This window comes from Pogoniulus pusillus, chromosome 30 (assembly GCF_015220805.1).
Source record: "Pogoniulus pusillus isolate bPogPus1 chromosome 30, bPogPus1.pri, whole genome shotgun sequence".
Lineage (NCBI taxonomy): Eukaryota > Metazoa > Chordata > Aves > Piciformes > Lybiidae > Pogoniulus > Pogoniulus pusillus.
The window spans coordinates 13,276,240-13,302,462 of record NC_087293.1 but is presented as its reverse complement, the minus strand read 5'-3'; the positions used below and the strand labels follow the sequence as shown (position 1 = coordinate 13,302,462).

At 46.9% G+C, this 26,223-nt stretch overlaps 1 protein-coding gene across 1 annotated transcript; it reads left to right on the top strand.

Moving 5' to 3' along the window:
* Positions 1-598: 598 nt before the first annotated feature.
* Positions 599-26,223, top strand: PITPNB (phosphatidylinositol transfer protein beta). The gene is made up of 11 exons (XM_064168133.1): positions 599-670; positions 3,410-3,440; positions 4,268-4,413; positions 5,528-5,619; positions 6,892-6,899; positions 8,077-8,151; positions 9,283-9,366; positions 15,223-15,300; positions 18,051-18,161; positions 18,777-18,899; positions 24,218-26,223. The coding sequence occupies exons 1-11, from the start codon at positions 651-653 to the stop codon at positions 24,266-24,268; spliced, it is 819 nt and encodes a 272-aa protein (XP_064024203.1). The 5' UTR covers positions 599-650; the 3' UTR covers positions 24,269-26,223.

Genomic DNA, 26,223 nt, shown 5'->3' with positions numbered 1-26,223 from the left:
ATCCCTGCTCTCCGGTATTTTCCCTGGGGGAAACTTCACAATCACTGCAGCTCCCGTTTCTCGTGTGCTGGGAGCGGACCTTCCAAGAGCCTCCCTCGCACGAACGGCAGCTGCGCCCACCGCGCTCACGCGGCACTTAGGACACGGGAGGGCTTCCGCGCCGTAGGACGCTCCTAATCGCTCCTTCTCGCCGCTGTGGAGCGCCGAGCTCCTTAAGCAGGGCCACGCCGGGAGTTTAGTTACCGCCTTCGTTTTCCTGGGCCCGCGGGGCTCTAGGCGGAGTACGCCCGCCCCTCGCTAAGCCGCTCCCGCACGCAGCCAGCGAGGCCCCGCTCCGGACTGCCGAGAGGGGCGCGGGGGGCTCCCGGTGATGATGTCGGCACGCGAGGCGACGGCGGCAGCGGAAGGGAGCGGCGCGGACGGCGCGCTCCGATTGGCTGCCTGTGAGCGAGGCGCCCTCGGATTGGTAGGCGGAGGCGGGGAGGGGACGCACGGTGCGGCGGGATTGGGCGCGGCCGCTCCCGGGGGCGGGGAGGGGACGCAGGGCGCGGCGGGATTGGGCGCGGCGGCTGCCGGGGCGGGCGCTGCTCCGGAAGCGCGCAGTGCAGCACGGGCGCGCGCGCGTGCGCGGTGCGGGCCTGGCGGGGACGATGGTGCTGATCAAGGAGTTGTGAGTAGGGGCCGGCGGCGGGGGGCATGTGGGGTTGCGCAGCGCCCAGCACCGCGCCGCACCGAGCCGAACGGGTGCCGCCCGGCCCGGCCGCGCCGGTGCTGCTGTGTGGGGCAGGACCCGCTCCGCCCTCGCGCGGCTGGGCCTCTCGTTTTGCTGCGCTGAGGCCGGCACCGCCCGCCTCGGCCGACCCGCGCCGCCTCTTCCTTCTTGCGGCGGGGCCTGAAAAGATCGCGGGGCTGGTCGCCGAGCGGGGGTGGCAGGTGCACCCCGGGACACCGCACCCGTCGGGGCTGACCGGGGGCGTTGCTGCTGTCTCCGCGCCGCGGGGTTCGGTGGGGGCCGGAAGCGCTGCCGGCCTGGGATGGGGTCTGTTCGTTGCCTCTCTGCCGTTTCCGTACACCGGGGCACCGCTCCCGCCGCCCATTCTTTAGCCTTAAACTGCTTAGCACAGCGCGATGGTAGCCTCCACTTCGCGCACCCTGGGTGTGCTCTCGCAGTCGAGACGTTCCTGACTAGCAGTCCCAGCCCCGAAGAAGCGAGTCTTGTCCTGCACCTGGAGTTCCCCAGACTCATTCCCCTGGAGCTGGTGTTCTTCCAAGGCGGCGATGTCCCTGTGCCCCCGCGGAGCTGGCAGGCGTTGCAGACAGCGCAGCGTTTCGGGTGTTTTTGAATCCGAGACCTGTACTGCTCTGTACCCAGTGATAGTCCTGAAACAGGGGCACTGTCTGCCATCGCTCTCTCTTCCATCGCTCTGCAGTCACCCGTTCCGGTAGTGCCGGGAGCTCCCTGGAGTTGGGCAGATCTCTTCCGGTTAGACTTCTAGCCAACAGACCCCCAGCTGGTTTGTTCCTTCCTCTCCTTTGGCTTCAAATTACTTCAGTGTCCAGCGCTATGTAATCACAGCTGTGGCAGTAAATGTGATGTGTTGGTTCAAAGATGCTCAGATGGGCAAATGTGTTTGTTAGGTTCCAAGCAGCAAAATTAAATGATTTACCTAAACTTCAGAGAGTAGTTACAACTGACAGGGCTTAGGTACCAGGGCTGTATCTGGCAGCCTGACATCCACAACCAAGTGTCCTGTTGCTCTTCTACTTGGATCTGCACTGGTCCTCGTGAGAGAGGCTGTTTGTGTTCTCCCAAGATCACGGTGGATTATGCAGTTATTTATGAATTCTCATCAGATTTTGCTACTTAATACTTCTGAGTTGTTGCATTGTTTGTCTTCTGTCACCATTCCTAAGTTTAAAAATCTCTTACAGTTCTTTCCCCAATTCCTCACCTTTCTTCATGCTTGCACCTTTGCTGTGTTTGGTTATACTCCTATTTTATGTGTTATCCTGTTGAAAGCTAAAGCTGAAGTTGCCCCAGAACCTCCTGTGCTGCCTTGCAAGCCACAGCTGTGTCCTCTAGGTGTTGAGTCAGCATCTGCTGGTGCCAAGACAGGTGTCTTCTGTTCCTATTGGCCTTGCTGCCCAGCTTTAAAAACAGTTTGATGATCAGATAAAATAAAATACATAATAAAGCTCCTTATGAGAATTTTCTCTTGAGTGCCATTTGGCTGCTCTGCGTGTGGATGCCAGCTCTGCTTCCAGCCTGACACTTGCCAACATTTGAGGCTGATTATGTTGTTCTCAGCTTCTCTCTGAAGCTTTCACAGTTTAAAACTGCTCCAATGAGGCACAGAGTGGACTGAAATAGCAAAATCCTTAAGGGAATAAGGGATAGAGAAGAAGTTGCGTGAGGATTGCAGGACTGAATTTGATCCATAGGTGAGATTGTTCTTGTCCTCTCCAGGTTGTGCAGGGGACGGGTGCAGAGCACTCCAGCTGTTGAAGTTCATAGCCTCAGCTCACTGCTCCCAGACTGTGGGCACGGCAGGGGTATCTGGAGTTAGATCAGATACCTGTAACTTGCCTTCTGTCTGGAAGAGTGAACAGGCTCAGTCTGTACTCAACACTCTCAGGCTAATTGTGTTGCACTGAATCTTAATGGCCTTGAGGTTGTCGGTGAAGGAGGTGACATCACTTAACTGCTCTAGAACAATGCTGCTGTTCTGTGTTGCAACTCTTTGCAGCAATAATGATTTGCATTGGCTTTGTCCATTCTGTTATGTAAGGTGAAGCTGAAAAATGCTCTGTGCAGTGTGCTGTGGCTGTGAGAAACCAACCCCTGCATCCCCTGGCGCTGCTGTTAGCTGACCACTGTGTTGGGTTAGGGCTAAAGTGTGCCTGACGTGCACTTTCTCCTGCCACCTACCCAGGATGTGAGCTGTGCTTGCTCTTCACATTATCCATAACTGCTGTAATTGCCAAAACTTCTTTGTAGGCTCTGAGGGGCAGTGCATCTGGGTTTGTTTAAATGGTGCAGGTGGAACTGTTTGCTGTGTAACAGGTGCAAAAAGCTCACACCTCAAAGTCTAAGTGCAAGTTAGGGCAGAGGTAGGGACAAGTTTTAGGTATCCTGGCTCTGCAGCTTCTCTCATTCCTAACTCCCTTTTTTTGCCCTTTTATGACGTACCTGTTGTTGAATTTCACTTGGGTTTTAGATTTTTATCTGTGCAACCTTACTGTCCTAGAGTATTTCTACAAGAAAAGCTTGAATTAACTCATTTTGTTCCTTTTTGAATGTCTTTGTTGCAGATTTTAATCTGTTATTTGCAGATTAAAGCAATAATCTGTTACTTGCGGGTAAAGCCTCATTATTCACTTAACTGACTTTGTTCTCTTCTTCTTTCAGCCGGGTGGTTTTACCTTGCTCAGTGCAAGAGGTATGTCCTCATCCAGTCTGATTTTGTTTTGGGGTGATGGGTGGGAAGATATTGGTGTCTTGGTTAAACCTGCCTAGCCTGGATCCAGATGTGTACAGCCACCACTGCTCCAGGTAAGTCACCAGGTGAGCCACTGGTCGAGCAGAGTGATCCTCCTGCAGATGAGTGGATTTCAGAGGAGGCAAATGCCTGCAGGCAAAGCACCTTCGGTTGTGTCTGAGCTACTCCAAGTCTTGCAAGCAGGAAAAGAAAATTGTGCAATTCTGCACTGCATTAGAATTTTTCTGCTGATCAAATGACTCCAAGCCTTTAGTTCCTAGAGGCAAAGGTAGGAGTGGTCTAAAGCTAGCAATCGAAGTGCAACGAGATCCATTGAAAGGGAAGTCCTCACAGCATTCTTCTGAGATAAAAACCTTGGGCTTGCTTTGTTCTAGAGTTTGCATTTCATGGGTCTCATGAGCGCAGTGTTTAGTTGGTTAAAAATATGAGTTTGGAAGGCTCAGAGCTGGAAATCAGTCATCTCAAGCCCTGTGAGCTAAAAAATGATGTTTCTTTTATACAACTAAGAACAACATCTCTGCTTTGCTGTATCAAAGTGTTGCATTGCTGTGAAGCAAGCTGATTATAGACCTGGCTCTTGTGAACTACAGATAAATTTTGCCAGCTGGTGGTCATACTGTATTGAATGTTTTTTGATGTGGTGCATTTTACTTTCCTGATAGTTTTGCTTGTCTTAACAAATTTTCCCTGAAATCAGCTGGATTTTTGTAAGGCATGAAAAATTTTGGCTAACCTTAATATTGAAACTGCTTCTCCTAACGTTTCAGTATCAAGTTGGGCAGCTGTATTCTGTGGCAGAAGCTAGCAAAAATGAAACAGGAGGTGGAGAAGGAATTCAGGTCTTGAAGAATGAACCATATGAAAAGGATGGTGAGAAGGGACAATACACTCACAAAATCTATCATTTAAAGAGGTGAGACAAACACAGGTTATGATTGCTTGATGCTGAGTGAGAAATGCTTAAAAATGAGGGCAGCCTTCCACTGTTCGCTGTTCTGAGGTGTTACTCGTGGTTTTCTACCACTCTGATGTGCTGAATTGTGAGCTCTGGTGAGAGGGAAAACAGTGAATGTTAAAAAAAGTGGGATAGAGTAATGGAGAACCATGTGAAATGTTTGACCTGTGAACAGGCAAATCACAGGATTGGAAGAGACCTCAAGGATGATCTAGCTCCAAACCGCCTGCCACGGGTGGGGAGACTTTCCACTAGATCAAGTTGCCCAGAGCCACATCCAGCCTGGCCTTAAAAATGTCCAGGAATGGGGCTTCCAGTGCATCTCTGGGTAGGAGCAATTTGAATTATTGGCATATAGCTGAAAACTAAATGGAAGAATGAAGTGTGGGCAGGAAGACCTCTGTGGGAGAATTGGAAGAGTTGTTTTCATTCTAGAAAAATGGAACCTCAAGTGAGTGGGATCTGAGGTTCCTGCAGCGCAGAAAAGGAATCATCAAATGGCTTTTTTTCCCTTGAATCTAAAAGAATAAAGGACAGGAGCTTGTTCATCATCTTTGGAGAATACTGAAGGATGGAGCACTTGGATAGATTGAACTCTGCCCCCTTATGCACACGTGTACATGTTTCAAGTTGCTGGCTTAAGGGCAGCACTCTCGAGTGTCCTCCTGGGTTAACTCCGATTTCTCCTGTATCAGACTTTGCTGCTTTTTCCCCCTAAAAGTACAGTTTTTGGCAGCTGCTCTGGGCAGTGTATTGGGCTGGAGAGGACAGCTGCTAGCAGAGGTGGTGATTCTTCTGCTTGTGGTGAGCTGCAGTTCTCCTCAACACAGCTGAATGGCTTCTGTCCTGGCTGCAGGCCAGCCAGGTTATCTTCTTGTTACCTTCCCTGATTGTTTTCTGAAGTACTTTGTGATCAGTAACAGTGTTGGGAGTTCCTGAGCGTTTCTCCGTGGATAACTTGTGCATCATAACCTTTAGCAGGCTTAGTTAGAACCTGCCTTTCTCCTTGTGGGAGAAGTCAGTGAGGAATCTCAGGCATTTTAACAATGTTGTGGATGTTTGTTTTCCCCAGTAAAGTTCCTGGGTTTGTAAGGATGATTGCTCCAGAAGGCTCCTTAGTGTTCCACGAGAAGGCTTGGAACGCGTATCCCTACTGTAGAACAAGTAAGTAGGTCTCCTTTTGTGTGTTTTCCTATCAATGCTCAGTCAAGAGGTGGTTTGGGAGAAAAGAGGTTGCCATTGGGTGAAAAACATTTTAAGTGATGTGTTTGTCGGAGTTCCTCTGAAAAGGAGAGCTGCTTCTGAAGAGCAGACTCCGTGGACCAGTTCAGTGGTTCCTCCAGCATCTGAGTATCCCTTAAAGTCTAGAACAGAGCCTGTTCAGTTCATAGAATCATAGAGTGGTTAAGGTTGAAAGGGACCTGAAGGACCATCCAGTTCCAACACCCTGCCATAGGCAGGGACACTGCCCACTAGAACAGGTTGCTCAGGCCTCGTCCAACCTGGCCTTGACCACCTCCAGGAAGGGAGCAGCCGCAGCCTCCCTGGGCAACCTGTTCCAGTGTCTCACCACCCTCCCTGCGAAGAATCCTCTCTTAACAGCCAGTTTGAATCTCCCCTCTGCCAATCTAAACCCATTGCTTCTCGTCCTGTCATTACAAGACCTTGACAATAGTCCCTCCCCAGCCTTCCCATAGGTCCCCTTCAGACACTGGAAGGCCGCTGTAAGGTCTCCTGGAAGCCTTCTCTTCTCCAGGCTGCAGAGCCTCAACTCTTGTAGCCTGTCCTCATAGCAGAGCTGCTGCAGCCCTCTGAGCATCCTTGTGCCCTCCTCTGGACTCTCTGTAACAGTTCCATGTCCTCGTGTTGGGGGCTCCAGAACTGCACACAGGACTCCAGGTGGGATCTGAGGAGAGCAGAGTAAAGGGACAGAGTCCTCTGCCTTGCCCTGCTGGCCACATTGCCCTTGATGCGGCCCAGCACAGGGTTGCTGTCTGGGCTGCACTCACACTGCAGGCTCATGTTGAGCTTTTCATCAACCCAGATTCCCAGGTCCTTTTCCTCAGGGCTGCTCTCAGCCATTCCCTACCCAGCCTGGATTTGTGCTTGGGATTGCACTGACCCAGGCTGTTAGAATCAGGTGGCTGCTTTATTTGAGCATTTGTAGTTGCTCAGATTCTAAGGGTAGGCTCTATTTGGGTTGTGTTACTACTGAATAGCTTGAAGTATCCTACACCAACTTGTAGGGTTCAGGCCAGCAAGTCAGAGCCTGCTGAGCTCTGCTGACCTGATGCACACAAATGCTGTCAGGCTGATTTTGGGTGTTCCTTCCGCTGAAGACAGTGATTGTATGTCAGACTTTCCAGATATGACTGTATCTAACCAGCACTTTTGTGTTTCTGTTTCATCTTCTTTGCCTGTGTCTCCAATGACCAGTTGTGACAGTGAGTATCTGTATTACTCTGGAGTTTTTTTGAGCTGTATTTTATCTGTTGTTGCTGCTACAACTGACTCTGACTCTAGCAGGCTAGCTCCAGCCTTTTAGATGTGCCTTGCCAGGGCTCCTGGCAGAGAGCTCCTTGTTACTTTATTTGTCTGCACATGGTTATAATTAGAAAGAACTATAATTTGTCAGAGAAATGCTTTCATTTTTCACGTCTTTATGCCTTTACTTACCATTACAGCTGCATAATGTCTGTCCTGGTAAGATATAATGCTAAAAAAGGAAAGAAAAAAACCACCCCAGAGTGCCAAATTAGAGGTTTCTATGCTCTCAAATGCAGGACGAGCAACAAAACAAAACCAATCCCTAACTGTCTGAAATCCCATTTCCGTAAAGTGAAACACTGCTTCAGTTAAAATGGGTTAATCAAGAATCTGAATGCATCATCACAGCTGTGGGGTTTATCTAAGAGACAAGAGAGAGAGGTGATTAAGGCTTCATTTCCCTGTGTGTTTATTTTGGCAACCTGCTTTAGGAAACGGAGAAGTTTTCGACTTAAATTGCTTTAGCTGCTCACTTGCAAACTTGGTTTAGATTGTCACTAGGTAGATGATAAATGTGTTTGTGAGCTGTGCACTTGGCTCATTGTGAGATGTGCATGCTGCTGTGTGCTTGCTTCTGAGTTAAAAGTGTTCTGTGCTGGGCTTGAGGTGTATAATTTAGTGGTAGCTGGACCTTCACGGTCCTGGCTGTGCAATACCTTAACGTCTGATGTTCATTAGCTATCATCCTGCCTCAGAATAGTCTCATGTATTAAAAATTGCAAGCAAATGCTGTTTTATCTTAATAAATATTAATTTATTAAAACTATTAATAATGTGGAAGTTATTTGATGTGAAGAGGGGAGGAAGGGTGGCAGAATCATTCCCATTTGTGCGCAGTGTTTGGGTTTCTCAAACAGGACTGGCTGTAATGTGATTGCTGCTGTAGCTGATGGGTAAGATTTGGGCATCCCTTAACCCATTGTGTCAGTTTCTGTGTGGGTAAAGGGGTTCTTTCTGCTGTAATCAAGTTAGAATGTTGCTGATCAAGGCTCAGGAGTGACTTAGATATATACCTTGTAACTAAAAGCAGAAAGGTGTAATCAGGCTCACGCCTTTTGGTTTCAATTCTTCCAGAATGAATACATGAAAGATGACTTCTTCATAAAAATTGAGACTTGGCATAAACCAGATCTGGGGACAGCAGAGAACGTGAGTTGGGATTTGGGTAATGTTTTCAACACACAATCATCCAGATAAAGCATTTTGTACCTGGTAATATGGGTAATTACTACACGGAGTCAAAGCCCTGTGAGTAATTAATGCAAGACAAGAGAAATGTTATTCAGATCCTTCCAAGGTGTCTCAGACCTACCAAGTTAGGAGCACAAGAAAGGATTATGTTTTATCTTGAGGTCAATGCAGGTGCTTGCTTCTCACTCATATTTAAATAGATTTTCAGTACACTCTCTTTCATTTCATATGCCTTTACCTTAGTTGTGCTCTAGAGCTGCTTGGGCTTATGAGGTGGTTTGGAAACAGGTTTCAAACAGGTTCTACAAGGCTGCTGGGGTTCATCTCTGTGCTCTTCTCTAGAGAGTTATGTGTTGAAGCTGCTTCTGTACATTTTCCAGACGGGCAGTATTCTCCTTTTCCTCCCTGGGCACTTAACTTTTTTTCACAGTTCTCTTCAGGAGAGCTTTTTTTTTAATCCACAATGACAAACCAATTTGTAAACCACCCACAAAGGAGTAGTTGTCAGTGTATTTTCAGTGCTTGGGTGAGCCGTAGCTCTGGATGTGCTTTGGAGCAGGGCAGTATTTCTTGGAGAGCTCTGCTTGCTATAATTGTAAATTTAGGGGTGCATAACAGGTGTGAAGCTGATGACATCTTCAGACCTTTATATACCTTCATATCACACACACTGCATCTGGTCTATAGCAAAAGCAGCCCTCTGATGTAGGGAACTTGCTAGATTTAGCCAGGTCATTGAAACCTGCCATATTTTCACTTTGGAATTTGTGTGGCTTCTTTCTAGCTCTAAAAGCTTGTTGAGATTACTGAATGGGTGATGCTTTGATTTCATTAGTGCTGATGAATATGACAGAAGAATACAGCTTCATCTTAAATCCAGGTTTCCTGAATGCACAGGAAGTGAAGACTTTGTGCCAGTTTGAATTCAGTTAGAGAGTGAATCGAACTGTGGAGATGATTCCCTTTTAGAAAGATAGAGGAAGAAAGGACAGCTTTTGAGAATGTTCCTTTCAGGAAATCCTGTGTGCTTGAGAGGTGCACCCCTGTGTAAGGGGACAGCATGGAAATCATTCCTTTTTCTTTCTGCAGGTGCACAATTTAGATCCAAACACGTGGAAGAGTGTTGAAGTTGTCCATATTGACATTGCAGATAGGACTCAAGTAGAACCAGGAGTAAGTAAATGCTCTGCTATTGGGATGTGGGTGCAGCATGCAGCTAATGCCATTGATTTGAATCATAGTGCCCTGATCTGCATTCATTATGCTTTCAGAGACGCCTGCTGGAAAGGGGATGTCATGTGTGAAAGCATTCTGTGTTCCATCCTCTGATTGTCCAGAGGTTCCTTTCCCACAGTTCCTTGTTCAGTGACACCAGAGCAGTCACTAACTGACTAACTGACTCTGGGGGTCATTTCTGAGATCATGAGCTTTGTATGGTTCTCTTCTCTTGTTTGGGAGTGGCTGGGTGGAGGTGTTGGTGTGATTTTGTTGTTATTATTTTTTGGAGGGGGGAAAGGACTAGTTAGTGTTGCCAAAGGAAGGTTCTGTTTCTACATTTATTGTCTCAATCATGTTTTTCATAGCCATAGAATGGTTTAGGTTAGAAGGGCTGTCAAAGATCATCCAGTTCCAACCCCCTGCCATAGGCAGGGACACCTCCCACTAGAATAGGTTGCTCAGGGCCTCTTCCAACCTGGCCTTGAACATCTCCAGGGAGGGAGCATCCACAACCTCCCTGGGCAACCTGTGCCAGTGTTTCACCACCCTCACTGCAAAGAACTCAATCCTAACCTCTAGTTTGAATCTCCTCTCTCCCAGATTGAACCTATTCCTCCTCATCCTGTCATTACAAGACTTTGTAAATAGTCTCTCCCCAGCTCTCCTGTAGGACCCCTTCAGATACTGGACCACAGTTTTTGCCTGGAAAGGCAACTCAGGTGTACCATCTTGGGCAACAGCAGGACTGAAAGAGGAGAACTGCGTTCATAAGAGCCACAGTGTTAATATAGTCAGGATTTAGCCTCGTTCAACCCATTGTAGCATAGCAGCTACTTCAGTTTCAGAGCTGCAATCAGCACAAGTATAAAAATAGTACATTTCTTTAAGATACTGGTGGCATGCATATGCTTACTCACGCTCACTTAAGTATGTACAGAAATAACTTGGCTGATATCTGTGGCTTTCCTTTAGATATAAATTTAACCCTGCCCCCTCTTAATCATCTCCAGCATCCATAGATTTCCAGATTTATAGCTTTATGTGATTTGTATGTAATAAATCACTTCCTAGGAGAGGAAGACTTTCTAAAGAGTAAGCAGGAGTGAACATTCAAACATCAGAGGAGTCTGTGTTTTGGGAAACAGCTTGTAAGAAACAGCATAGAGCAAACAAAGGAATTGGAGTCAGGTTTGTAGCTGGTTTTGTATGATAAGGGAATGAAATGTCTGGTTCTAGATCATAGAATCCATCAGGGTTGGAGGGTACCACAAGGATCATCTAGTTCCAGCCCCCTGCCATGGGCAGAGACACCCTACCCTAGGTCAGGCTGGCCACAGCCTCATCCAGCTTGGCTGTAAACACCTTCAGGTGCGGGGCCTCAACCACCTCCCTGGGCAACCCATTCCAGCCTCTCACCACTCTCATGCTCAACAACTTCCTCCTCACCTCCAGTCTGACTCTCCCCACCTCCAGCTTTGCTCCATTCCCCCCAGTCCTGTCACTCCCTGACAGCCTAAGAAGTCCCCAACTTTTTTGTAAGCCCCCTTCAGACACTGGAAAGCCACAAGAAGGTTACCTCAGAGCCTTCTCCAGACTGAATAGCCCCAACTCTTTCAGTCTGCCCTCATAGCAGAGCTGCTCCAGCACTGATCAGTCTCGTGACCCTTCTCTGGATGCGCTCTAGCATCTCCACTTCCCTCTTATAATAGAGGCTCCAGATCATGCTGGATCTTTGTTGTATTACTGGAAATAGTCATAAGAGTACAAGTTTATGGAAGTCAGTCAAATTGCTCAGGATATGGAAGTCAGTCAAATTGCTCAGGATGTGCTTTAAGTGATGGATTTCTGCCTGTTGTGCAGGAAGCTCTGTCCCTTGTTCTACAGATTGAAGAAATACAAAGGAATATAGGAAATCTTCTGCACTTTGTAAAAGTGTTAAAAGAGTCTTGAGGGGCTCTTCAGACTATCATGTGATAGGCATCTGAAAGGTCTGCTTCGTGACTTCACAAGCTATGTATCATGTGTTTCATGGGGAGCAGTGGTGGGTTTTCTGCTAAAGAATGCTGGCAGTGTGTTGTGTTTAAAAAACTAACAGAATGTTGAGTTGAAAAGCCAGAAATTGTGTCCTCTTGCCTAGTTCATAGAGCCACAGAATGGTTTAGGTTGGAAAGGACCTAAAATGTTATCTAGTTCCAACCTCCCTGCCATTGGCAGGGACACCTTCCAGGTTGCTCAAGGCCCCATCCAGCCTGGCCTTGGACACTTCCCAGTGAGAGGGCATCCATGACCTCCCTGGGCAACATGTTCCAGTGTCTCATCATCCTCACTGTGAAGAGTTTCTTCCTAATATCCAGTCCAAATCTCCCCTCTCCAAGCTTAATTATATTCCCTCTCATCACTGCAAGGCCTTGTAAAAAGTCCCTTCCCAGCTAAGGCTGCTCGATGCTCAGGAAGATTTTGTTGTGAGTTCACAGATAGGACATCAGATTTGTACCATTTTCAGGTTAGGTTGTGAAAGTTTCTTAAAGCCATTCTGCTCTGTAGTGTTGTGCTCCTTGGCAGAGTCAACTCTGTGCTGTCAGGAGTGCTGTTTGTATTCTAATAGGTCTTACAAATGAGCAGTGTAAAGAAGCAACCTGGATTTGGGTTTGTTGCCATCATCACCTCATTGTCTGTGGTTCACAGTCTCTCTAAATACTACTTGATAGCAATTTGTTGCATTCATGCATATTATGTGGAGAACTTGAGCAGAATCTGCCTGTGAAATGGTATTTGTGTATTCCTTTGAAATGCTTTTCAGCTCTTCTATATTGTTTTGCTGCTGTGTGATGATGACGTTTTGCCTGTCTGGCTTTCAAGAGGGCTTCAGGGGGTTTAAGCTGTAATATTTGTTCCAACAGCTGCCTGGTTTTCTTCCTAAGAAGGACTTGTTGCTGTCAGGAGTTAAGCTCTTGCTGCACAGATATTTTCCTTAAACTCTGCAAAGAAGTGTTGTTTATTTGCACTTTGGCTCTAGTCCAGTCTTCTTCCTTGCATGCTGGTAGGGTTTATGCATTGAGAAGAGTTTCTACAACACTCTCTTATCCATCCAGACTTTAATCTAGACAGGATCATGTTTTTCTGTCTCTAACAGGATTTGAGTTAACTGAGTCCTAAAAGGTCTTGGTTCAGAGCTTCTGTGTGTGTTCTCTGGCACTGACAGCTTTGCCCTGACTCAGTCCATGTTCCTGGGATTTTTGTTTTCACTCCTATATTTTAGATGTAGGTATTATTTCCCCACCACCAGGGTGTTTCAAATGAGTCCTAAATATAAGATCAGGGTTGATTCTTCCCTCTGTGCCTGTGCAGGCAGAGGTGGGGTTGCAGATGACACAGTGTGGCATGGACTTGGTGGCCCTTTGGTGTCCCATTCAGTAATTCCAGATATAAACCAGGCAGATGGAGGGAGGTTGAAGTGTTAAACCCAAGTAAGCAAAGTTCTCACCTTAGCAAGTGTCCTGATCACTGCCTTTGAGGACTTGCACCCTACAGTGTGTCTGTGTGGTGCATACCATAACATACATGCCTGGAGGAGTGCTCAGTGTGTCAGCACCACAGGGTTTGTTAGTGAATGTGATTTCTAACATGAAATATGTGGAGGATTTGGGATGAACACTCTGTTACTTGGAAGTTGTGGTGTTTGGTGATGGTTTTGCTTAGCTTCCTTTTTTTTGGGAAGGAGGCTGCAATAGAAGTGCAGAAATCACCAAGTTCATCTCACTTCAGTCACGTGGCAGAGCATTGGTGCTTCTGCAATAGATGGAGTGTGGAAGTGCTCTTTCTGGTGGAGAAAGAGCCTTTGTTTCCTGGGGTTTGGTTAGCTTGCTTCAGGAGAGGATGCTGACTTCTGAAGTTTTGGGGGTTTTAATCCAGTATTTTCTGTAGGTTCCACATGGTGATACTTGCAGGAGGTTACATTTCTGTGCTTATAAGCACACTCGGAACCATTTTATTGCAGGTTTTTGACAGTGCCTTATGGTAGCTTGTAGTGAGGTATTTCATCTTTGGTGTCTTGTGGAGTTAGATAGTAAAGTCATAGAATGGTTCAGGTTGGAAGGGACCTCAAGGATCACCCAGTTCCAACCCCCTGCCATAGGCAGGGACACCTCCCACTAGAACAGGTTGCTCAAGGCCTCACTCGACCTGGCATTGAACACCTCCTGGGAGGGAGCAGCCACAGCTTCCCTGGACAACCCGTGCCAGTGCCTTACCACTCTCACTGCAAAGAACCCTTTCCTAACATCCAGTTTGAATCTCCCCTCTGCCAGTTTAAACCCATTACCCCTTGTCCTGTCATTACAAGACCATGTCAGTAGTCCTTCCCCAGCTTTCCTGTAGGCCCCCTTCAGATACTGGAAGGCCACTCTAAGGTCTCCTGGAAGCCTTCTCTTCTCCAGGCTGCAGAGCCCCAGCTCTTCTAGCCTGCCCTAATAGCAGAGCTGCTGCAGCCTTCTCAGCATCCTTGTGGCTCTCCTCTGGACTCGCTGTAACAATTCCGTGTTCTTCTTGTGTTGGGGGCTCCAGAGCAGCATACAGGACTCCAGGTGGGGTCTGACAAGAGCAGAGTAAAGGGGCAGAATCCTGCTGGCCGTGCTGCTTTTGCTGCAGATGATCTTAAGGGTTTGTCCAACTTGAAATGACACTGTGATTCTGTATCTGTTTCACTCTGGCTGCCTTGCTGCTGTCATGAGGTGTGTATGAATTTTGTGTAAGCTTCTTGTAGTTGTTGATTCTCCCTTTCTGTCCCAGTTAGTGAATATTACAGGATTGTGAAGAGTGGTGGCAGTTCTTGTAGTGGCAACTTTAGAGTCATGGGAGCTTGGGATTTGAAATTGATTTAGTCCTAGGTCTTGCAAGCTGGTACAGAGGTACTGTCTGGTTATACATCCTGTGCTGCATGCACTTCATAATCACCTGCAGAGTGGTTCATCCAGTCCCCTGTGGGTTTGTCTTACTAGCATTGACATTTTCAGACTGGACCACATCAGTGTACTTTATCCAGCAGTGATGTGGGGGAAGGTAAAACCCTCTCTGCTGCTGCCTCTACCCCTGCTTCCCTTGTGGAATGGGTGTAGGAAGGACTAAGTTCTCCTTGCATGGGTATTCATTCTCAGGTTGATGTTTTCCATGCATTGTTTAAATCTGGTGTGTTAGCAGTGACTGAGGTCACAGTTTTTAATCCTTTCCTTATTTCCAAAGTAGCATCTTCATCAAGTAATCATCTTCGTCCTCCTCATCAGGAAATGAAACAGATCTGTTGGAAGCATTTGTTGTTAGCAGCTGTTAGCTTTTACCCCACTGTACATGATGTCAGTGGTGTCAGTTGCCAAGCAGTGTCACTCACTGTGCCCTGTGCTGAGCCTGCTGCTGCCTCTGGCTGTAAGATTGATTCATTTCTTATTCTGCAAACTTGTGGCTCCTTCCCCTGCTTTTCTGCCTTCTCAGGAGCAGACATACATTGCAGCTTGGAAAATGTTAGCACACTGCTTTCTGCACTGTTGCCTTCCCCTCAAACTCTTGCAGACCCCCTAGGAGAGTGCTCATGTCACACAATGTGTGGCAGAAGAAGATTCTGATCCCACAGGCAGCCTGGGCGCAATGTCAATATGAGCACAGGTAACGAGCATGGAGTGTTCAGCACCAACCTGAGCCAGCCTGACAAATGTCCTCTATCTGCCCTGCTCCAGACCACTCAGAAGATCAAGAGCATAATGCAGTGGGATACTGAGTCTGGGATTTATTTCTGACTCTCTGGTTTATTTTCTTTTCTAGGACTACAAAGCCGATGAGGACCCTGCGCTATTCCAGTCAGTTAAGACGAAGAGAGGACCTTTGGGGCCAAATTGGAAGGTACTGAGAACTGGTGTTACAACCTCATGAAGTCTGTCAGCAGGAAAGAGTTCTCAGTTCCTTAGGGACTAGCACAAGCAGTGCTAGTCTTAGAAGGCAGAACTGGAATGCAGTTCTTGTTTGTATTCAGCTACAGTTCCACGTGTTAATAAGGCAACATGCTGTCGGCTCAAACACTGCTAAAACCAAAGCACTGCCAATTAAATGGGAGAGCTTCATCCTTACTCAAGACTGACATCTGAATATACAGTGGTGAATTCCATGAAAGTCACCAGCCTGCTCTGGTGGCCTCTAGAGGTGACTTAAAATGCCAAAAACTGAGTTGGAAACTTCCTTATGTTTAAATGCTTATAATTGTGTGTTGTTAGAGCAAGGTGAGAGGTAGCAGCTGTGTACACCTTCAGATTTAACAAAACACCAGCAGAAGGTAGTGGCAATTAAACCTCAGCCTGTCTTCACCTTCCTCTGTGGGATATGCAGGCATTTTTCACTTGTGTGGGTACAAAGTGCACACAACCCTCTCCAGTGTTTCATCACAAGTGCTTCCCTCAGTAAGATAAAGCACCCTGCTGGCCTTTGTGCCTCTGTGTGTGCCTGCACGGACACATCTGCTGCGTTCTTGAGATTGTCAGCCTGGGGTGTGTGATCTGGTTGGCTTTGGGAGATCAGTTTTCCACGTCCTCTGCTCATTTACCAGTTCTTACGTGGCTGTCAGTGTGAAAGCTTAGCACAAGAGCAGGATGCCCAGTGGGGTTGTGGAGTTTCCCTCTCTGGAGATATTCAAAACCCACCTGGGCGCACTCCTGTGTGATGTGATTTAGAAGATCATGCTCTGGCAGGGAGGGTTGGACTGGAAGAGCTTTTGAGGTCCCTTCCAGCCCCTGACATTCTGTGATTCTGTGACTGTGGAGGTGACCACGAGGGCAACCATGTATTCAGACTCTCATTATTGCAGTATTACTGCTACCTGAGCTAAATTTTCTAACTCTCAGGGCAGAATTGTCACAGGGATTGGTTTTGTAAACTGCTGGAAACATCCTGCCCTAGAAGTTTGCTGTTCCTTCCTGCTCAGGAAGGAAACAGAGCCGAGGCAGGAGTGGCCTGTTTGAGCCTGTGTGACCCAGGAAAAGTGGCTCGTTACTGGTTTGCTTCTTAAAAACAGCTGTAAAATGGTGAGGAGAGCATTGAATGTTGGACCTGACAGCATTGAGTTTGTGTGTTCCAGTTAGCTCAGTACTTTTAGTGACACTTGGATGCAGCTGTGTGCTGTTGGGGAGCACCAAGCAGCAGCACTTTGGGTTTTGCTCATGAACAGGACATCAGTCTCCTGAGGAGAATTGCTTTTTATTTCAGTGCTCTTGGGTGATGAGCACTTGTGATAGAAATTGTGTTCAATGGATGTGTGATTCACCAAGATTTGGACATGTCAGATACAGCTCACAGAATGGCTTCTTGCTCTGTGTGTGACCAACAGGAGTTGTCCGTTTCAGGGGTAAAAAAAATCCACTTTAAAAATGCTGTAAAGAATTTCTACTTAGAAATTTGTGGCACCTATAAAGGACAAAAATCTGTGGACTTCCTACAGCAGTTGCTTGTTGCTCAAGCCAAACATACAGATTTTTATTTCTTTACTTTTTAAGCTTCTGTCAGCTTCCTTTTCTGGTTTGAGGTTTGTTGAGGGTTTTTTTCCTTCCTTTCTTTAACTTCCCCTTTTACAAGGCATGCAGTAACCTCATGATAAACTTACAAGAGACTTTCTCATGGGTTTATTATGTACATTTGACTGCATGACCTGTAGGAAAATCTGTGTATGATGTCACTGCAGAGTTGTTGAGATGTAGGAGCTCTAGCAAAAGGCCAGGAATTACAGGGGTGAGAGTGGGTGTCTCCTGAATTTCACTCATTCATTCTTCTGGGGCTCCTTCTCTTGCACAAAATCCTTGAGCTTCTTCCAGGCAAGTGGAGCTTGAGTTGGCCTCATGAACACTCATTTCTGTTGATGATAAAGATGTTCTCTCCCTTCTTTTTTTTTCCACTGTAGCAGTCAGAAGCTCTGTAGTTGGTTGTGCAAAGATGAATATGTGAGCTGTGCCCCACCACTAGAAACCACCTGGGTAAAAACAAACCCTTCAACTGCAGGAGAGGGGAGTGCATGCCCATGGCTGTGTGGGTAGAGTAGGATGGCAATGAACTCAAGTTCTGTGCTGCCGAGAAGCAAACCTTGAGGGGCTGTTGCGTGCTTCTCATCACCTGCATCAGTTCTAGTCCCTGTGTTTTCCACCCTTGTACTGAGCACTTGGTACAGCTCAGACTGCAAAGGCCTTTGTGCAGGAGACCCAAAAGTGCAAAATAATTAGGTGCTGGCTGTTGTAATCAGGCTTCAGTGTCCTTTCATGAGGTCAGAGTGGCCAGCATGAACATGAAACCCATGTTAAGACAGAGGTTTTTACAGGTGGCTATGTTTGGATCGTTGAAGAATTGTCTTACAGGTGTCACCTTGATTGTTCTCTGATCTCTCTTACTCTCATTCAGAGCAGAGGGATGGACTATTTCCTTGGAATTCCAAGTATTAGAATAATTCTAATACTTAGAATGGTATTTTACAGTTAGAATGATTTATTTTATTGAATAATATAAACCCTAAGTCTAATAAAATACTCAGACTTGTAATTTCTGGCTGATAAATTAATTTGAACTCTGTTTTTTAAACATAAAAAAAAAGAAATCTCCCTCCCATTATCCTTATACAGAAAGAGCTTGCAACTGATGAAGAGTGTCCCAAAATGTGTGCTTACAAGTTGGTGACTATCAAATTTAAGTGGTGGGGGCTGCAGAACAAAGTTGAGAACTTCATACAAAAGGTGAGTGCTCCTCCTGGCTAATGAGGTGTTGCTGGGAAGGTGGGGCTGGACGTGGGCAGGGAGGTGCTCTGTTGGGGTGGAATTCTGAGCAGAAACAGTGATGAAGTTTCCTCTTGCTGACAGTCAAACAAGTTCTGTTCATTTCTGCAGCAAGTACAGCTTTCATCTGCTGGAAATGGGGCTTCATTTGAGGTACTGGGATAACTTTCCAAGTTAGAAGATCAAAGGCATACATTTGTGCCCTGATCTGCTAGACATGGGGCTTCATTTGGGGTACTGGGGTAACTTTCCAAGTTAAAAAACTAAAGGTGTAAGTTTGTGTCTTGATCTATCAGCAATGGAGCATCATTGAGAGTACTACAACAACCTTCCAAGTTAAAAAAAGCAAAGGTATAAGCCAAAGAGTCTGCATCATGTGGGTTTAACACTTGAAATGGTAAGCAGGAGCACTTGGCAGGAAGAGAGTTCTTTGATTCTGTTGTTTGTTTTGTTGTTGGTTTTTTTTCTCCTAAGTTGAAAGCTGTGTAAAACCTGCTGGTGTTTAATGTTGGTTCTAATTTTGTTATGAAACTGGCTTGTGTGGGCATTTTTGTCTAATGTTTGTTTATCTTAAAGCAAGAAAAAAGGATATTTACCAACTTCCATCGCCAGCTGTTCTGTTGGATTGATAAGTGGATTGATCTGACTATGGAAGACATAAGGAGAATGGAGGATGAAACCCAAAAGGAGCTGGAAGCAGTAAGAGAGCTTTTCTTCTGTTCATGTTTGTGTGCTGTCTCCCTGTGGATGTGTCTGACAGTTGATGTGAGTTGTGGGATCTCCACCCTCTTCTGTGTGTTGGGCAAGGCCACAGTCCCTTTAGTGATTCTGCTGTGCAGACCTAGGGACTTCAAGCCTCTGCATACTGTGTTGTGTGGAAGTGGCTGTAAGGTAAATATTTCTGATGTCACTAGGTCCAGAATGTCTGCCCTGCCCACCTCTATTTATGGTACCATACCCACTGCACAAAGTCCCTTTTAGTCCCTTTTCACCACTTGTCACTTAGAGTTCAGAGCTGTCACCTTGCTTTTCCATCATCTGTCTTGCTCTGTTTTCATTTCTAATCATCATTAGATCTCATTACCTTTTTTCTTCAAACATGCTTCAGCAAGCTTCCATATGTCCCATGACAGCTCATCGTGATGAGCACAGCAAGAGTGAGAATTTCACTTGAAAAATGAAATCAGTAAAATCAAGGGGCTTGAGATGGTGCCACTGCTCATGCTCTACTGGCTGTGAGGACCAAGTACACAGAGCCTGATCTGGCTTTGATGTCTAGAAGGCAACTCATCCATAGGGCACTTTGCTCCCTCTAAGAGACAGAGGGACATCACAGGCTAGTGTCATGGATTTGGTCAAAATAAACAAGGCAGGAACTCAAAACTGAGATTTAATCTAATTTGTTTGGGTCTCCACAACCATTAGTACACTGCAGGATGACAGAGTTAATGACCAAGTGCAAGGTCCTGCATCTGGGTATGTGGGTTGAGGCAGTGCCAAGCACAAATCCAGGCTGGGCAGTGCCTGGCTGGAGAGCAGCCCTGAGGAGAGGGACTTGGGGGTGCTGCTGGACGAGAAGGTCAGCAGGAGCCAGCAGGGAGCACTTGCAGCCCAGAAAGCCAAGCAGAGCCTGGGCTGCAGCAGGAGGAGTGTGGCCAGCAGGGCCAGGGAGGTGATTCTCCTCCTCTTCTCCACTCTGCTAAGACCCCACCTGGAGTACTGCATCCAGTTCTGGAGCCCCTATTCCAAGAAGGATGTGGAGATGCTGGAGAGTGTCCAGAGAAGGGCCAGGAGGATGCTCAGAGGGCTGCAGCAGCTCTGCTGTGAGCATAGACTGAAAGAGTTGGGGCTGTGCAGTCTGGAGAAGAGGAGGCTCCCAGGTGACCTTCTTGTGGCCTTCCAGGATCTGAAGGAGGCGCCAAAAAAGCTGGGGAGGGACTTTTGAGGCTGTCAGGGAGTAACAGGACTGGGGGGAATGGAGCAAAGCTGGAGGTGAGGAGACTCAGACTGTATGTGAGGAGGAAGTTGTTGAGCATGAGAGTGGTGAGAGGCTGGAATGGGTTGCCCAGGGAGGTGGCTGGAGGTGTTTCAGGCCAGGCTGGCTGAGGCTGTGTGCAGCCTGCTCTAGGGTAGGGTGTCCCTGAGCATGGCAGGGGTCTGGAACTGGCTGCTCCTTGTGGTGCCTTCCAAACCTGACTGATTCTATATCGTACAGCTCGCTTAAGGGTTAGGGATGATGCTCCAAAATGTGCTTATCACTCACCTAAAAAGGGCTCAGCCCTCAGAAGATTTATCTTGGGCCCTGTCACAATCCGAGGGGAGAGTCTCTGACTGCAGCCTCAGTGCTCTGAGAAGGGCTGGCTTGGCTTAGGCTTGGCCAAATTGGAGTTGTGCTCAGAAACGGTCGGGGTGCAGAAATTTCTCCTGACCAAAGTGCTTTCTGGCTGAGGGCCTTGTCTGGAGCCTTGTCTTTCCATGAAAGGCCCTACCTTTCCTACTCCTCCATCAAGATGAGTAGCAGCCTCAAGTTTCAACTCTTCCCTTCCAGCAGTCAAGAAGTTTTGGCCTGTAACAGGGATAGGTATGCTCTCCTCGGCTGAGCTGGTGCCTTCTCCTTTAGTGTCTTGCCAGAGCAGGACCTTTGGCATGGACCTGTCTCATTTTAAATTCTAATGTTGTTTTCAGGTTTTTGCAGTCTTTGGATTTGCAATTATATTTCCTTCCCATTTTCCTAATGGCTTTCTGTCCCAAACCCATTCAGCTTGGCACTTTCCTTCAGCTGTAAGTTGCTTTTTCACACGGTTTAGCTCATTACAGCTGCCAGACGCCTTCAGATGATTGCTTGGTGTTAGACCTGCGTGGCTCTGAGGTGCATTTTGTGGTTTGTGCCCAGCACACCTTTTCTCCCAGTATCAGATCTAGGTGTAGCTCCTCTGTCCCCACTTGTTATGCTCTCATGTGTTTGGACTTCACACACTCTCTCTGTGGAACCATTCTGCACTGTGTAGAGATGTTTTCTGGATCGGAAAGTTCTCTGCTGCTCTGTGTGTGTGTTTGTAGGAAGATGTTTTCTGCTGCTAGAACCAAATCTTGTTTTCAGATAAGCTAAAGGGTTTGTCTGCTTTGGCAGACCCCAGAGTATGCTTTGGGAAAGACTGAGTTCAGTCACTCCTGCAGACACTGTGCTCTTTGGGTAGTTCTGATTATGGCAGGAGGATTTCTCAAACCTCATGGATTTCTTCTTTAATTCCACTCTATGCCAGAACCTGTTCGTAGGGGCCCCTCTCCCTAGGTGTCTCTGAAGAAGGAAGGGTTATCACTTTCCTCTCTAGCTGATTCTGTTATCAGAAGGGTTCTCTTGCTCACTCGTAGTTCTTTATGTGGAATGAAAGTGAAACTCAGTCTCAGAGAAGGGATGGTGGCAGGGCAAGGAGCGCGTACAGGGTCTGTGTGAAGAGAGTAAGCAGGGCTTGGCAGGTCTGTGTGCATGAGAGCTGCTCTTTTGTGTCTCTGTGGGGCTCTTTCACATTTCTCACTGGTAAGTAAACCCTTTTCAATTATTTTTCTTAGCTTTTAATTTTTTCACCCTAACCAACTCCTCCCCTCCCCCCCCAGTTGCATGTTTCTGGGTGTAACATTTATCAAATGCCAGATGTGTTTGTTTCCTATTTTCTTGTTTTGCAAAGCAGGGCAAATGGTTTATTCCAAACCATTTCTTTGGTAAGATATTAGCATCAGGAGCTTCAGTGCATTGCTTGTTGAAAAAGTCTGTATTTCAGAAGAGGAAGGTATGGTCAGTTACACTAACACAGCTTTTCTATGTGTGTTGTGGAATGTGAGAGGAGTGAGGACCCACTGGTAAAATATTTTGGCTTTTCTCATCTGTTACAACAAGGCCAGCTACAAACACCTCTAAATATGTGCAGTTCCAAGGGGGTTGTGCTGAAGTAGCAAAAATGTCACCACCACATGGAATGAAGGCTAACTTTATCCCAAATAATTTGTATTTATGCTTTATACTCAACTAGTTCAGCCATTGTGCTACACGGGAACTGGCACTAAACCTCAAGTGTAGCACAAAACCTTTGTTTTATGGCCAGGACCTCTTGGAGGTGAGCACTTAGTGATAGTCTGCTTGACATGATGAGAATCTCTTCGTGCTTCCAGCCTGCAGATTCAGGCAGCATTTGACAGTGCTGCACTGTGCAGTTCAGTGCTGCTTAAGCAACTGCAGCAGCAAGCCCAATGTCACCGGCAGGGTTGCATTTCCTTACATTGCTTTCTGTTGCTGTGCCCTTCCTCATTAACACCCTTTCCTCTTCCGGCTTTGAACTAATCTTGGCATTCTGTGCACATTTCTCCTCTTTTGTTGGTCCTGTTCTTCATCTGAAAATAATTTTGATAGTCAAGATCTCTGCTTTTGTTGTTTTGTTTGGGGCTGTTTTTGTTACTCTCTGAATCCTCATCAGTGCTCTTCCAGAGTTTCTCTATCCCAGCCTGTTGTTTTCTCATTGTTTTTCTTTCGCTTGTGTACCTGACCTCTGGAGATGAGGGGAGCTCCTGCTTCATTAAACACCCATCAGCTAATCAGTGCAGAGTAGAAAAGCATCTGCCCCTGCCAAAGCACTGTGACTGCCCTACCTCATGTCTCTGTGAGGGTGGAAATCCACATTGGCTATCTGAGCAGTGTGGCTCCGCGTTGGAGCACCGCGCCAGGAGTAGCAGCCACAGCTGCTGTGCAGTTCCCAGGCTTCCTCTCCAAACAGAAATGGTATCTGCCTCGTCTCCAAAAACCTCAGCTGGGGCTGGTCCTGGCCAGGGAGCAGCAGCCCTGCCGATGTTGGTCATTACTTCTCTCTTACTAACAACAGCACTGTAGGTTCTGTGTGTGGTAGCTCACAGTTTTATTTTACGTTTAGATGCGTAAGAAGGGTTCCGTTCGAGGCACTTTGGCTGCTGACGTCTAGAGGAGGTCTCTGTAGGTTCTGAGGCAAATCAAGCTGTGTAAGTTAACTGCTGGAGGGAAAAGGACAAAAGTGGTTAATGCTCTGATGGACGGGAATTGCTGGCAGGAATTCTCATCTACATGGATGTGTATCCAGATGGCACTCCTGAGCTTACCCCCTCTGTTTGATAACCTCGTGGTGATCAACAGCTAGTGATGGGCTGTGGTGCCCGGGGTCCATAAGAGACCTTTTCTGCAGGCGAGCACTGGAGCTTGGTCTGGTGGCAGAATGCCTGAGGTGCTAGCCACAAAATCTGGTTCTTGGTGCTGTCGAGGAGAGACACCCAAAGCACAGGGGACTTGTTAGCGTCCCAGTGCTGGCACTGGGCTCTGGAGCCTGCTGGCAGTCTTCTGGGCACGGATCAGAAAAACCAGTGGGCATCGTTTTGCTACACACTCAGTAGCAAAGTGCTTTGTGGCCTTGGTCCACGTGATGTAGGGAAGCTGTGGACTGTCACCTTCAAAGGGTGAACTGTTGGAACCCAGTTCCATACAGACAGTTACCAACACTGAGCTGTGCTAAAATGATCACTGTGGGAAACAGGTGGCCCCATAGTTGTGGGTGTTTGGCTGCTGGTGTCCAGTGCCTCAGAATCACAGAAACATCCAGGCTGGCAAAGCCCCTCAGGAGCACCAAGTCCAACCTAAAACCTTACTCTACAAGATTCACCTTAAACCATATCCCTAAGCACCACATCCAGTCTCAGGTCTTAGGACTGGCCTCCTGCTGGTGTTTCCTGCTGTGACCACTTTAGTGCTGCTGGTGAGATCCCCAGAGGCCTGCTGGAGCATAAGGCTCCTCAGAGACTGGAGCTGCTGTCCACCAGTGAGGGTGACACCCACACTGCCAGTCCCTGGCAGGGCTTGCATTGCTTTGGTGATTTGCTCCATCCTGGTGCTGTTCTGACCGCCCTGCCCTGTTCTCCTTGGAGCTTAATGAAAGTAAATCTTTAGCCTCCTTGGATCTCTCTGAGCCTGCTAACCCTCAGTTGTGCCTTTTCTTTCTCCACAGTTACGTAATCAAGGCCAGGTCAGAGGAACAAGTGCTGCCAATGATGAATGATGCTGGAGCTGCCCGTCACATGCAGTGCTGCTCTCCAGATGTGTGTGTGGATGCATGATTCTTTGTATATAACTCTATATACGCACATGCATACTGAAGGGGTTGTTGCCGTGTCTCCAGGGTACTCACCTGTCCTCAGCCAGATTCCAAGGAAACTGCTTTCATTATGTATTCCTGAAGCAAATAAAACAAATCACTGAGTAGTGTCATTTAAAGGATGAATTAACTGCGGAATTATGCTAACTGGTATGTCTCATGAATGTCAACACTTGGACCAATTGATCTCCCACTTGGTTTTTTTTCTCTCCCTGTCCCAAGTAACTCTGCTCTAACTTGCCCTTGGCTCACTGTAAAGGAACCGATTGGAAGAGGTTAATTCCAGTTTTGTGTCTTCCCTATGTGATTATTTTTGGAATAGGAACAATGAATGTATTTATAGCTATTTATTTCTGGGGTGTCATTATCCTAGAGTCAAAGCAAAAAACAAAAAAGGAGGGGGAAAAATTCTATGAGTGGAATTGGGAAACTTTTACTGTTGGATAAGTTTAAGCCAAACTTTACCCATTCACTGATTTAAGAGGGGGGAAAAAAGTACCATGTTTTATTGGACTTTTGTACATGGAAATGCTAATGGTTTTCTTTCTTCATTAAAATTGGCAAGATGAAGGAGAAATGGCTTGTGATTGGTAAAATAATTGCAACTCGAAACCTTCCAGAAGCTGTTTTTCAGGCAAAGCTACTGACAGTGCTTGTGGAGCATCGCTTCGTGCCTGGTGGCCCTGCAGGGGGGTGACAGCCCTGCCCTGCAGCCGCTCCTCTACTGGTGAAGTTGCTCTCCAGAAGCTATGCAAATGGTTTTGGTTTCACACAGGTTGAGCAGTGGGATAAATTGTGATCTTCTCTCTCTTTTCATGTTGAAAATACACTTTAGAAGTGATGTCTGCTTTCAGATACCATGGAAGTTGAAACCGTAGCATCTGATGTATTTCTCTGATGTTAGTGAGTAGACACAAAGTAAAACGGGGGGGGGGCGGGGGGTAACAAAGACCTCCTGTATATAACCCTCAAATAAGGAGAAGGTCTTCAGCATTTTTTAAGGAAGTATTCAGAGCATATCTTAAGATGTATTTTATCAAAACACTTGCTAGATCAGAAGCAAATTATTTTGAAGCCACTTGTTAGAAAAAGTTCTATTAATGCCTCTTGTCTTCAGACACTTGTTAGAAGTTCTGTTAATGCCTCTTGTCTTCAGACACTTGTTAGGAGAAGTTCTGTTAATGCCTCTTGTCTTCCCAGCATCTCCAGAAGCCTCAATGGGGCAAGCCTTGCTTAAGCCTCCACCCTCATAACCTCCTCTACATCAAGCATTTTGGAATCGTTTTGGACTTGCTTTGCTTGCAGAAGAACTGATCCCATTTCTGTTACAGGCAGTGACAGAATTTTTCTGAGCTCCCTGGGGTGCCAGGTCTGCTGTGTATGACCTGCCAGACCAGGCCACCTCTGCCAGCACATGACATCAGTACCTCGCCTGGGTCATTGTGTCCCTTCTGCCCACCCTGCTGCAAAATCGGTTGTTTTTTAACCCCTTTCTGGATTAGCAGTTAAATGGCTATTTGTCATCTGTACCAGCAGGAGGTTGGTTTTGTAAATACACAGAGACCTACACACACTCACACGGCCTCTGCTGTGTGTTTCAGAGGTGCTGCAGCCAGGAGGGCTGCTGCACACCAGGGAACTGGGTGCTAGGTGCTGGGACCTGAGTCCCGCTGCGTTACCATGAGTCATGGCACACTGAGGGAAAGGGACCCTGCAGCTTTCATGGTTTTGGACTAGTTGTGAAAAATCTGAGAGAATCTTGTAGTGAATGTAAAATGTTTAGTTTACTTTGGCAGTCTCTGGTGTGACCTACAGTAAAACAGTCAATGACATTTAATTAAATAAATTTGATCATAAAA